At 49.1% G+C, this 12,693-nt stretch overlaps 1 protein-coding gene across 1 annotated transcript; it reads left to right on the top strand.

Annotated features, from left to right (window-relative positions):
- The first annotated feature begins 570 nt into the window (after positions 1-570).
- On the top strand, positions 571-12,690 carry KLHL40 (kelch like family member 40). Its single transcript, XM_002195411.7, has 6 exons — positions 571-1,944; positions 5,397-5,557; positions 6,900-7,007; positions 8,145-8,330; positions 8,891-9,037; positions 9,826-12,690. The coding sequence occupies exons 1-6, from the start codon at positions 799-801 to the stop codon at positions 9,935-9,937; spliced, it is 1,860 nt and encodes a 619-aa protein (XP_002195447.4). The 5' UTR covers positions 571-798; the 3' UTR covers positions 9,938-12,690.
- Positions 12,691-12,693: the final 3 nt, after the last annotated feature.

The following is a 12,693-nucleotide window of genomic DNA, read 5'->3' on the forward strand; positions in this document are numbered from 1 at the left end:
AATCCTCCTGCTTTAATGAGGATTTTAAAGGAACTTCAAGCACAGATCTCGTATCCCATAGAGGGCTGTAAATAAACAGCTGTATCTCCATTTCCCACCCCTTTACAGACCCCTGAAAAGTGACTCTAAAGGAGAATAAAGGACAAACCTGTGCAGCAAAGCAGGCCTGGGTGGGAGCTGGCTGGAGCTGGGGATGCCACAAAGCCCACACAAGACCCTCCCTTAGCACATCTTTCCAGCTTTGACTTCATGGCCTGTTTTTAGCACAGCTAAAGGTCCAGCACTTTCAGAGCATCAGGAGGAAGTCCCAGCCTTGCCACCCATGACCCAAAAGGCAGATTGGGCTGTTGGATTCACTCTCCCCAAGCCCATGGGTCGCACGTGTCCCCCGTGTTGTCACAGCAGCCAAACCTGCTGCTCTCCCCACGGTGACTCATGAGCTGACAGACCCTTCCTGAATTTCTGAGGCTGGAATTACAGCTGTTCCCCCGGCCCCCTCCCTTCCTCCCTGTCCAATGTGTCATATTAAAGGGTGATCGGCTTACACATGCTGCAGTATGGGTTCCTTAAGCTCTGCAGTGCTGTGTCTATATATAAAGCCCCGAGCTGGAAACTGAAGTGCACAGACAGCTGGGATTGGAGCAAGTATTTCACATTCCCAGTGTGCCAGCGGTCTGGAAGCCCGCGAGGCTGTGAGCTCTGCTTTGAGCAAGTTTCTTTACTCAGGTTTAGGTATAGCCACCGATATTTATCCATAAAAGCAGGATTGGGGCAAAGAACGAGTGGTTACTCATCACCATGGGTTTGCCTCTTGATCAAGTGGAAGAATTGCGTCTCTATCAGCAAACTCTTCTTCAGGATGGACTCAAAGACATGTTGGACCACAATAAGTTTCTGGACTGTGTCTTGAAAGTGAAAGGGAAGGAGTTTCCCTGCCATCGGCTGGTGCTGGCAGCCTGCAGCCCGTATTTCCGGGCCATGTTCCTCTCAGACATGGAAGAGAGCAAGAAGAGGGAGGTCAGCTTGGAAGACGTCGACCCAGACGTCATGGGCAAGATCCTCCATTACATCTACACCTCCGAGCTGGAGATCACCGAGCAGAACGTGCAGGACATCTTCTCCGTGGCCAACATGTTCCAGATCCCCTCCATCTTCACCGTGTGCGTGTCCTTCCTGCAGAAGAGGCTCTGCCTCAGCAACTGCCTGGCCATCTTCCGGCTGGGATTGATGCTGGATTGCGCCCGGCTGGCCGTGGCTGCCCGGGATTTCATCTGTGACCGCTTCGCGCTGATCACCCGGGACGAGGAGTTCTACCAGCTCTCCCCTGACGAGCTGATCGCCATCATCTCCAGCGACTCCCTCAACGTCGAGAAGGAGGAGAGTGTCTTTGAGGTGGTGATGAAGTGGGTGGGGACCAAGGACCGCGAGAGCCGGCAGAAGGCCTTGCCTGTCATCTTCGAAAGCATCCGCTTCCGCCTCATGCCCAACGACTACATCAAAGACCACGTGGAGAACCACGCCATGGTCAAGTCCAGCCCGGAGCTGCTCAAGAAGCTGCAGATGGTGAAGGACTCCCAGAAAGGCAAATTCACCGTGGTGAAGAAGAAGAAAGTGAAGAAGAACAGTGAGAATCAAGCAAAGGAGAACGTTGTCAATGGAGCAGTAGATGAAGGGGAAGATACGGAGGAGGATGCTCTCCCTGGGATCTTGAATGACACGATGCGCTTCGGGATGTTCCTCCAGGACCTCATTTTCATGGTGAGCGACAGTGGAGCAGTGGCCTATGACCCCAATGCCAACGAGTGCTATTTCGCCTCCCTGTCTACTCAAATCCCAAAGAACCATGTCAGTCTGGTGACCAAAGAGAATCAGATCTTCATTGTTGGGGGACTGTACTACAATGAGGACAACAAAGAGGATCCCATGAGCTCCTACTTCCTACAGGTACTACCTTTATCTTTCTTTTGTTTCTTTGACACTTGGGAACATCACCAAGCTTTAACTTGACTTGCAAAGCCCATAATATTTGTTGTCACATGATGTTAAAATGAAAGTTGTAAAACAAAGCTCAATGATCTGGGTTGCTTTACTGGAGATTCTTCTCCCTTTACTTTTAAGGCAGATGTCACTGAGTAGTTTTTGGTTGAGTAGGTTGTGGTAGTTGAGGAAGAAGGTTTGAAAGAGTAGGAAATAGGAATTATCCAAATCCTGAAGAGAGGATTGTTTAGAACATTGGATTTGGCCCAGCCCTGGCTGCCATAGGATTCACAAACTGGGAGGTTTGTGGCATCAGACCCAGCTTCTGTTTTGCATCCCCTGCCTTCCCTGGTTATGAACCCCAGGAAAACCCAAGGGTGACACTGTCAGGTGCCAAAAAAGAATCAGCAGCATCTGCAGCCAAAGAGTAAACACCCCAAGGACACAGGGCATGTCCCTGCCTCCCAACACGTGCCCCATTCCTTGTGCTGCTCCTGCCCCTGGAGATGGGCTTGGTCCAGCTCAGGGTCTCTGCCTCAGCCATTCCCCTCCTGAGAGGGGGAAACCACCACGAGCTGTCTTTGGGGATGCTCCTCAGGGAGCTGTTCTAACCCAGCAGCGACCCAGCTGTGACTGGATTGAGCCATGCAGGCAATCTGAGCCCCAGCCCGGGCTGCAGCCCAGATTTCTTTCTCTGCAGACAGCTAACACAAGGCGCCTGCCCTTCCTGCTGACCCCAAGCAATCCAGTAAATCCCCTGTTCTTCCTCCCATACCCAGAAATCCTTTTTTTGTTCCTCTCCATGGCTCAAATCTTCTGGGAAGAAACAATAACGTGGCTCAGACTCACATCTTCTGGGGAAAACAATAACATCTCCAGGCAGAAAGGATAAAATGAGGGTGGTTGCCAAGCTGGGACACAGAGCCCTGATCCCTGCCTTGACTCCTTGTCCTCATCAGTAGGGCTGCACATCATGCAGGGACCATGCTTGTCCTCACCTAGAAAGGGGCAGGGGGTTGTCCAGGGAATAAGAAGCAAAGAGGATGAAACCCCCAGCCCTATATAGCAGGAGGGAGTGGGAAATCTGAGGAAGTGCTGGGGGGTGTCCTGATTGAGCCACAGCCTTTCACACTGGACAATCCATGATGACAGAGGTGTGGGCAACCCCATCAGTTGCCTGTGAAGAGTAGGCCAATGCATTCAGCCCTAACCTGTGCCTAAAGATCAATCTTCCCAGCAGAGGTGGAGCAGGGTCCAGAGACGTCAGAGAACCTCCACAGAACAGACTGGGAGGCCATTGTATGGAATCTTGAGAGGGACCTTGAACATCACCCAGTTCCAAACCCCTGCCATGAGCAGGGACACCTTCCACCAAACCAGGTTGCTCAGAGCTCCATCCAACTTGGCCTTGAACACTTCCAGGGGTGGGGCAGCCTCCTTGGAATAATTCAGTGTTTGACCTCACAAAGCCCTGGGAAACTGCTCTAACTCCAAATCTGTGCCCCTTGAATATGTGGGTTGGATGAAAAACCTTTGGTGGTCCTTTCCCCCAGAGTACTCTGTGGTTCTAAGCTGCAAACAGCAAGATTTCTCTGTTCAGCTCCCAGTTTGCCACTAACTCAGTGGCAAATGCTTTGAGCATCATGGGGCCAGTTTCAGCTCTTCACCACAAGAAGGGTCTCTTCTTATCACCATATCACTTGTGCTTGGGAGAATCAGACAAACCCTGGGACTGGAGAGTGCCATCAGTTTGCAGATGTTTAATTTATTACATCAGTGTCATTATGTAGCTCACAGTTGCTGAATGAGCAAGAAAGGTTTTGAGGCCCTTTTTTCAGCTCAAACGACATATTTAGACATGCAGCTCTATGACAAGCCACTGCACCACAGCTCCCTACACCTTCTGACTCTTTCTAGCCACCCCCCAAATTTCACATTCCCCCTGCTGAAGCCAGGTGCATTAGGTCAGGGATAATTAAGATTTAAGAACAGGCACAAAAATATAAAAATGCTGATAAATCCCAGGGGCCTTGTAGATTTTGGCAGGAGCAAAATGATTCCATTGACATTTCAGATGGAAAAGGGTATCCTTTCTTTGTCACTTGCAAGATTTATGACTCGAAAACAATGCTGAATCCATCAAGAAGCAGGAACTATCATAATGACTGAACTGCTCAGGGTTGCACTATAAATAACACATGTGTGGACCACAGCTTACAAAGAGACAAAAACCACAGGCACCAAGCTGAGGGCAAGTTTTGGAGCCAACACATCAGGCTGAAGCTCCTTGGCTTGAGCCCATGGCAAACAATGCTCCAGGCAGTGCTGCGTCACAGCTTCATCCTGCAGTCCCACAAAACTGGCTGCAAGACATCCCTCTATCAACTCTATCAAGTTATATTATTTTTTTTCCCCAGTTCCCACGAAGCCACAGTGCTCAGAGTCTCCAGTCTAAGAATTTGCCTTTTTTTTGTTTTCTTTCCTGGTGGGAGATGAGGCAATGCCATGATCTACAGATGTCCAAGGAGTTGGTGATCTGATCCAGCAGCTTGTTCATCTCTCAGATGGGTCTGGCACATTTTATCTGTGTAGCCAACATTGCTGGCAGCACCCTGTTACCTGGCAGAGATGGAAAATGCCAGGATGAAATACTGTGAGGTGTTCTATGCATGGAAAGGTTCAGGAAAATTTCTAGGATTGAAATGTTTCCATTCCTCCAGTCCCAGGAATGATCCATGGTAAGTGCAGCAAGAAGTCTCTCAGCCAAAGGCGACCAAGCTTGTTCCAAGTTAGAAGAGGAGACTCAGGAGAGAGGTTATCACTCCACAGCTCCCTGAAAGGAGGCTGGAGCCAGGGTGGGTTGGCCTCTTCTCCAAGGCAACCAGTGACAGGATAAGAGGACAAGGCCTCAAGCTGCACCAAGGGAGGCTCAGGTTGGATGTCATGGAGAAAGTTGTTACTGAAAAGGTGGTCAGGCATTGAGATGGGCTGCTCAGGGAAGTGGTGCAGTCTCCATCCCTGCAGGTGTTCAAGGAATGACCTGATGTGGCCCTCAGTGCTGTGGAATTGTCAAGGAGGTGACTGGTCAAAGGTTGGATCCAATGATCTCAGAGGTATTTCCCAACTTTAATGTGATTCTTTAAGGTCCAGGTTTTGATGAATAGAGCAGAATGTCTTGTTGCAGACCCCTCTCTGCTCTTATGCCTTGTCATAGAAGATCTATCATACAGATTGTGACTTGGGTTCGCTCTCAGATCTCCCATCCTGCTCCAGCTGACAAAGGCACAGCCACAGGAGCATTGCAGAGTGCTGCTGGGGTGACCAAGCTGCACATGGGAGCAGACTTTGTCCTCCACCCCTGCAGCCTGACTTTTGCTAAACAAATGGGCACACACTAATGACCACACGTTCCCTTCCAGTACGACCATCTGGACGCAGACTGGCTGGGGATGCCCCCCCTGCCCTCCCCTCGCTGCCTCTTCGGCCTGGGGGAGGCAGAAAACTCAATTTTTGTGGTTGGAGGGAAGGAGCTGAAGGAGGGAGAGAAGACCTTGGATTCAGTCCTGTGCTACGACCGGCTGTGAGTGCTCAGGGCGAGTGTGGGGTGGGTGGGCTTGGAGGAGGAAGTGGAGCAGCTGCCATGCACAGTGACTCCAGCTCTCCAGGGGTCAAAATGTTTGGGAGAAGGGCTTGAACTCTGTGTGTGGATCCTGGCACTGTCCTTGAGCTGTGCCCTGGGGCTCTGAGCTGCCTCGTTCCAGCTGCTCCCTTTGTTGAGCCTCCTGAAGACTGAAGCCTTTATGGGGATATTTTGTTATCTGGGACTGGTGTTAGTAGATGTTCATGTGAGACGTGTACAGAGGTGTTTTTTTCTTCTGCTAAATCTTCTGCCCTTGTCCATTGATTAAAGGATTAGTGACATTCACTGTGGTCTCACCAAAAGAGGTTTGAACAGAAAAGCTTGTTTTTAAAATTTTCAGATGTGTCACAGAATGGCTCATCCTGGTTGATATCAGGCTTAATATCCAATTATTTTTGGACAATGGGCTCTGACCCATGCTAGCTCATGAGCTTTATTAAAAGGCACCATCCTGTTCTTCTCTCAGGAGACAGAAACTTCCAAAGCCTGCTGCTCTCTGCCCCAAAGAGACAGAGCAGCAGGCATCAACAAGCCTTTGCTTGGTCTATATTTAGATGTGTGTGCTTCCAAAGTCTGTTTTACAGGCAGAGATTTGAAACCAGTTCCATTCCCACAGAGCAGGACATTTATCTGCCCCTGCAGACTCTGGGGAACAGTTTGTCTGCCCCCACTAAGTGCTTGGGGGTGGTTTGAGTATCAGTTTGAAGCAGAGATGTGATCAGCACCACTCTGTCTCTGGTTTTATTTGTTGGATATTACTCTGACTGATATGGCTGAACATGAGCCAGGCATGTGCCCAGGTGGCCAAGAGGGCCAGTGGCATCCAGGATGTATCAGCAGGACCAGGGAATGTTCCTTCCTTTGTGCTGGGCACTGTGAGGCTGCCCCTCAAATCCTACATCCCGTTTCGGGCCTTTCACGACAAAATTGACATTGAGGGGCTGGAGTGAGCCCCAAGAAGGGAACAGAGCTGAGGAAGGGTCTGGAGCACCAGGAGCAGCTGAAAGAACTTGGGAGGCTCAGCTTGGAGAAAAGGAGGTTCAAGGGGTCATTATTGCTATCTATACCTACCTGAAAATAATGGATATTGGCATAAATATTCTGCTTATTTTACTGTCCCCCTTTTTTAGGATCACAACATTTACTGTCTGAGCCTCATTGCAGACCTTGTCTGAGATTGAATCCAACCTTGTGTTCACCTCTACGTTTGGAAATGCCATGTCTTCGAGGTGTCATCCAGCAAGTTATAAATCCTTTTGCCTCCCATTTTTTTCTGACCCAGGTCCTTCAAGTGGGGTGAGGCCGATCCCCTTCCCTACGCAGTCTATGGCCACGCAGTGGTATCACACAAGGATCTTGTCTACGTCATCGGGGGCAAAGGAAGCGACAAGTAAGTCAAAAAACAAGAGAAAATCAAGGAGGCAATCACCCAATCCAGTGGGAGCGAAGAGCTGGTATCTCCTCAACCTGGTTTAAGGAGGGCTGGATGTGATAGGAGATGTGGATCCTTCTCTCTCCACTCACCTTTGTGCCTGCAGTCCTTTCCAAAACCTTGGGAGGTCAACAGGGATATCAGGAAGATGGCAGTGTCCTTACAGGAGAAAGAATGTAGTGCCCCATCCCTGGAAGCAGGCTAGAGGGGACTTTGAGGGAAACTGGTCAAGTGGAAGGTGGCCCTGCCCTTGGGGGGTTGGAATGAGATGCTCTTTAAAGATCCTTCCAAATCAAACCATTCTCTGAACCCCTTTGCCCACACAAAAAAATAAATGTCACACAGATTGGGAGAGGCATTGAAGAGCCAGAAGCCCCTTCACTTTTAGGGTGTCCTGGCTTGGGCTTGTGGAGCAGAGTGGCCACCATAGTCAAATCCAGACATTTATTTGCAACAGGAGGGGAAAACCTCATCCACCCTGACCCCATCCCGCCCTCCTGCAGGAGACGAGCTCAGCAGGAAAAGCCTCTCTCAGGAGCATCACAGGGGCTGCCTTGCAGGGCACAAATGTGACTGTTTGCAGAGCAAACATTCCTCAATCCAGCAAGGATTGGTCCTGCTCTGGGGTTATGGTCTGAAGGGTGTGAACATCCTCACACTGCCCACCTGGTGACAGGAATGCCACTGAGGGTATTTTGCAGCACCACGGTGGATCAGGAGCAATAAAACAATGCCTTGGTGGCTGTGAGAGGTCCTAAGAGGCTGTTGGCTGCCTGGACCTGTTTTCAGGTGTGTGAGCATCAAGCTGAGCTCTCAGGACTCCTATCCAAAGCAGGCACAGCAGGAGGGGATGTGTTACACACACAAATGGTGGCTCCAGGCATGGACATCCTTGGGTGTTCATGATGATGGACACCCAACAAAGGATGCACACCCAACAACGGGTGTGGGTTCCTCCACTCATGCCGATGTGAAGGAGCAAAATCCTCCCTAGAGACCCCACCTTCTTCCCAGCAGACACCCCCAAACCCCAGGAGTGCAAAACCACCCCTTGGCAGGGGATCACGGCTCCTTTTCCCTCTCATTTTTCTGCAGGAAGTGCCTGAAGAAGATGTGTGTCTACAACCCAGCCAAGTTTGAGTGGAAGGAAATGGCTCCCATGAAAACTGCCCGCTCCTTGTTCGGAGCCACCGTGCACAAGGACAAAATCTTCGTGGCAGCTGGAGTCACCGACTCTGGTTTGACCAGCTCGGTGGAGGTCTACGACATGGCCACCAACAAGTATGTCCTGAGCTGTGGTTACACAAGGAGTAGGTGCAGGTGTACGCTCAGCAGCTTCCAACCATCCTGCAGTTTGTTTGTGACTCCTGATGTCAGTTCCTCCAGTTTAAATGCCTGTGGTAGGGGAGCTGGAACTGGATAATATTTAAGGTTCCTTCCAACCTGAGCCATTCTAGGGTTCTATGGTTCCTCAGAGAGCTGGGCATCACCAAAGCCACTGTGGTTGGGCTGTGGATCATCTCAGGCTGGCCCTCAAAGTGGTTTCACCTGCAGTGCCATCCTTGGGTTCCCTGGAGCTTCACCCAGCACAATGAACCCTCTGAGTTTGGGTGTCGCTGGCAGCTGCAGTCCCAGCACTGGGACATACTGGTCCATGTACCCAAAGCAAAACAATGATGATGGGAAGTTTCCCTAAAAACAACCAGGGTGTGGTCCCATCCCACCTCGACCTGCACAACTGGATGTGTCACTAGCGAGCTCAGTTGTTGAATCCTGATTTGAGGCCATCCTCAGTGTGGGGGTGGCCAGGAAAATCTAACTTGTCCCCTCTGATGTGGCAGGTGGGACACCTTCACCGAGTTCCCCCAGGAGCGGAGCTCTGTCAGCCTGGTCAGCCTGTCTGGGGTGCTCTACCTGCTCGGGGGGTTCGCCACGGTGGAGACGGAGTCGGGAGAGCTGGTGCCAACGGAGCTGAACGATGTTTGGAGGTGACAACCTTCCCCAGGGCTGCCCAAGGGAGCGTGGGAGGGATGTTAGTAATGAAATAGATAATTTCTGTCCTTTTTTATCCCGTCAGTGTGAGATGGAGGTTGTCACCCCAGCACGAGGCTGCAGGCTCAGCACTCAGTGTCTGGGAAGTTTGTCCTGCGCTGTGCTGGAGGGCACATTGGTGCTTCAGTGATGTTTCCCAGCCTCACACAGCAACAGGCCAGGGAAAGCTTGCTGTTGTTGTGCACTGACGTTTTCCCCGGGGCTGTTTCCAGCCTCCCCTTTGGTGTGGAGCATCATCTGTGTGATGCTTCCTCTCCCTGGGAACAGCCAGTGCTCGGGGTGGGAAGCAGAGTCTGGGCTGGGAAGCAGATAGTCTTACATGCAAGAGGAGTGGGCAGAAAGCACTTAGTGACAGCTGCTAATGCAGCACTGGCTGCTCCTGTCCCTCACGTCGGTGCTCTGGCACCCTCAGCAGGATCCTGCTGTCCTTCACCGTGGATGTTCCACCTTGGTGCCATCAACCCAATTCCCAGAAGAAAAATATCCCCTTCCCTGCAAGGCCACGTGCTGGTATCCATGTCCCCCAAACCAGAACACACCAGGGCTGAAAGCCCACATGCAAATTCCTGTGGGCTCCCATGCAAATTCTTGTGGCCAAATAACTCCTGTGGGCTCCCATGCAAATTCTTGTGGCCAAATAACTCCTGTGGGCTCCCACCTCCATGGAGAGCAGCTGGAGGGAGGGAGAGGAGACCTTTCCTCACCATTGTCTGCCTCTCCCCAGGTATGATGAGGAGCAGAAGAAGTGGGAAGGGGTCCTCCGGGAGATCCAGTACGCCTCCGGTGCCACGTTCCTGCCCGTGCGCCTCAATGTTCTGCGCCTAACCAAGATGTAGTCAGGAGTCCTCTTTCCACGGGGTGCTGGGGCAAAGAGGGATGGGGAGATGCTTCTCAGAGATGTGGCATCTGGACACTGCCCAGGACATTGCATCTGTGATTGGTATTTTTTTGGATAAGTGGGAAAGAGGGGAGAGTATCTGGAAAACCTCCGTGAACTTCAAGGTGCTTGCAAGGTAATTAGAGAGGGGATCTGGAGCCTGCAAAGAGCTGGGGAAGATGGAGAAGCACAGAAAAATCAGTTATTCCAGTCTCAGGAGACAGGACAAATTGATCATATATTTTTTTAACTTCTTTCTCCATCTTTTTCCCCATCTTTCTGACTGCTGTTGGACCTCTCCAACAAACAGCACAGCAGATGCAGAAAGTGAGGACTAGGATGACATTCCCCCAGGGAAAGGTGTCCACAAATATTTCCCAGCCTAAGGTGTCCACAGTGTTCCTTGGAGAGGAGAATGAAGGGTTAAAGTCAAGTGGTATAGGAGAGACCTGGTAGAATTGGATGAGTTCCTGAGTGAAGAGAGTTGTTGGGATGAGACAGTTAAAAGACAACATGTGAGCAGCAGAAGCACTTTGGAAGTTGTAATGAAGAGCAAAATATCTCAGTTCTTTGCCTCCACCTTGACTTTGGAGTGATGAGAGGCCGGGATCTGGGTCTCAGGAAGGAAGAAATCATGGAAGTTGTAGGGTGGGAAGGGAGGACAGATGGACAGAGGATGCCATGTGTGGTCATCTCCAGCCTTTTGGGCTCCCTACCTTCAATCACAGATCACAATGTCCTCACCTACGGGCGGGCAAATGCTGATTTTTAGGGAAAGGTTTTATATTTTTGCTGTTTTTCTTATTTTTCATGTTCAGATTTTCTTTTTTTAAGAGTATTTTACTTTGCTAAGATCTCAAATGTGTTTGGCCCAAAGAGAGCTTCTGACTGAGGAAAAATACATATTTATTTTAAAGTTGTCAGTAATGAAGTTTTGATAGAGACATGACTGTAATGGCAGCAGGAAAAAAGATCTGTTAGACCAAAAATCTCCTGATGCCCACACCATCTGACCAGTGGTTTATTTAAAAATAAATTACTATTCCAAAAGAAATCCCCCGTGTTTCACATTGATAGAGCTCAAACTGATCCTTCACAGAACCAAACACAAGGATTGAGCAAAAATTGTGATGGACACATGCAGTAAAACAGCCCCATGGAGAGCCCCTCTTTTCTTCTTATTTTCCCCCATTTGAGAGCTGAAATTTTAGGATCTGTATCCTTAGAGCTCTTCCCTATGGAGACCACAATTAGGAATTTACCCAGGACTAGAAGGAAGCTGGATGCTTACACTGACAGGATGAGAGGAAATGGCCTCAAATTGTGCCAGGGAAGGTTTATAATACAAAATAATTGCCTCAAAGTGGTATGAAAATTCTGGTATCAAAAATCTGGGTCAAAATACAGTTGTGGAGAAACTGAAATATGTTTGAAAGGAAAAAGAATTCAAGGGAAGTAAGGGAACCAGAGTCTTGTCCTGGTTTCATTTGAAGGATTTAGGAAGTTACAGGATAAGCTCCTTAGAGGACAATCAGACCAGAACAGTAATGAAATATTTGAAAAGAAAAAAGAAATCCAAGGTGACTGGCTGTCACAAAGTAGCTTTAAAAAAAAAAAAAAAAAGGAACAAAAAACTTTGAAACAATCAAATGTGTGAAAAATGCAGAGAAAAGAAATAAACACCTTCTGCCTAGCTCTGCAGAAATTAATGTCGAGAATTCCCAAGCTAATTAAAGATGAATCTTCCAAATAGCTTCTGGCAGAAAAAAAAGAGAATAATTCAGGGAAAAAAAAATACAAAAAAAATCCCTGCATAGAATAATAATTTTAAAAAGTAATTTATTGTAGTGTCAGGATCCCACCTCCTGCCTCCAGCAACACCATTCCTGGAAGTGTTCAAGGAATGAGTGGAAGTTGCACTCAGTGTGTTGGTCTGGTTGACAAGGTGGTGATTGGTCAAAGGTTGATTCAATGATCTGGCATTTTCCAGCATTTTCCAGCCTCAATGATTCTGTGATTCCATGACCTTTGCTTCAGCTCTTCTTGCTGAATTAATGCTGGGAAATTGATGATCCTAATAAAGGTTTAATCCCCACTCACCTCACCACATTTCTTGGCTCTCCTGGAGGAATTCTGGGCTTTTTGAAGCCAGCAGGAGAATGTTGCTGACCTTCCATGAGTTGTTGTGATGTGGTCCCTGATAAAGGCTCAAGATGTTTCAAATAAACTGGAGTTTGGTGCTCACGTGTGGCTCACATCCATTACAGAGTTGTGGAGAAGCCACCACTGGCACAGGGCAGGAAACTATAAAAGGAAAAATAGCTGTTGTATAAAAATACCCAGAAAAACTTGAAATGTCCCACTGCTTGAGCAACAAGAGGCGAATCTCAGCACATGCTGGCCCGAGGAAGGAGGCAAAGCTGGACATCACCAAGTGAAGGTGTGGCCTGGGGATGTTCCTCAACATCTCCAAGAGGCTGTGTCAGTTTAAAGGCCATCACAGATAAGAAATGCCACCAGGAATGCTCAGAGACACATCACTCTTCAGTGGCACAGATCCCCCTACAGGTAACAACAGTGGCAAAGACTACATCCAAAGGCTGAGGGAAAACCATCTCTTCTTCCATTATCTTCCCAATATCCATGCTGATATTGTTGTCGAGGTTCCCCGTGCTCCACTTTAAATTAATAAAGGCATTGGTTGCTTTTGGATGT

Source organism: Taeniopygia guttata, chromosome 2 (genome assembly GCF_048771995.1).
Source record: "Taeniopygia guttata chromosome 2, bTaeGut7.mat, whole genome shotgun sequence".
In the NCBI taxonomy this organism is placed as follows: domain Eukaryota; kingdom Metazoa; phylum Chordata; class Aves; order Passeriformes; family Estrildidae; genus Taeniopygia; species Taeniopygia guttata.

Excerpts from the sequence above, each read along its gene's own strand:
- KLHL40 (XM_002195411.7), top strand. The coding sequence starts at position 799 with ATGGGTTTGCCTCTTGATCAAGTGGAAGAATTGCGTCTCTATCAGCAA. Across the intron at positions 7,008-8,144 it reads GGGGGCAAAGGAAGCGACAA|GAAGTGCCTGAAGAAGATGT; the intron begins GTAAGTCAAAAA and ends ATTTTTCTGCAG. Across the intron at positions 9,038-9,825 it reads GAGCTGAACGATGTTTGGAG|GTATGATGAGGAGCAGAAGA; the intron begins GTGACAACCTTC and ends GCCTCTCCCCAG.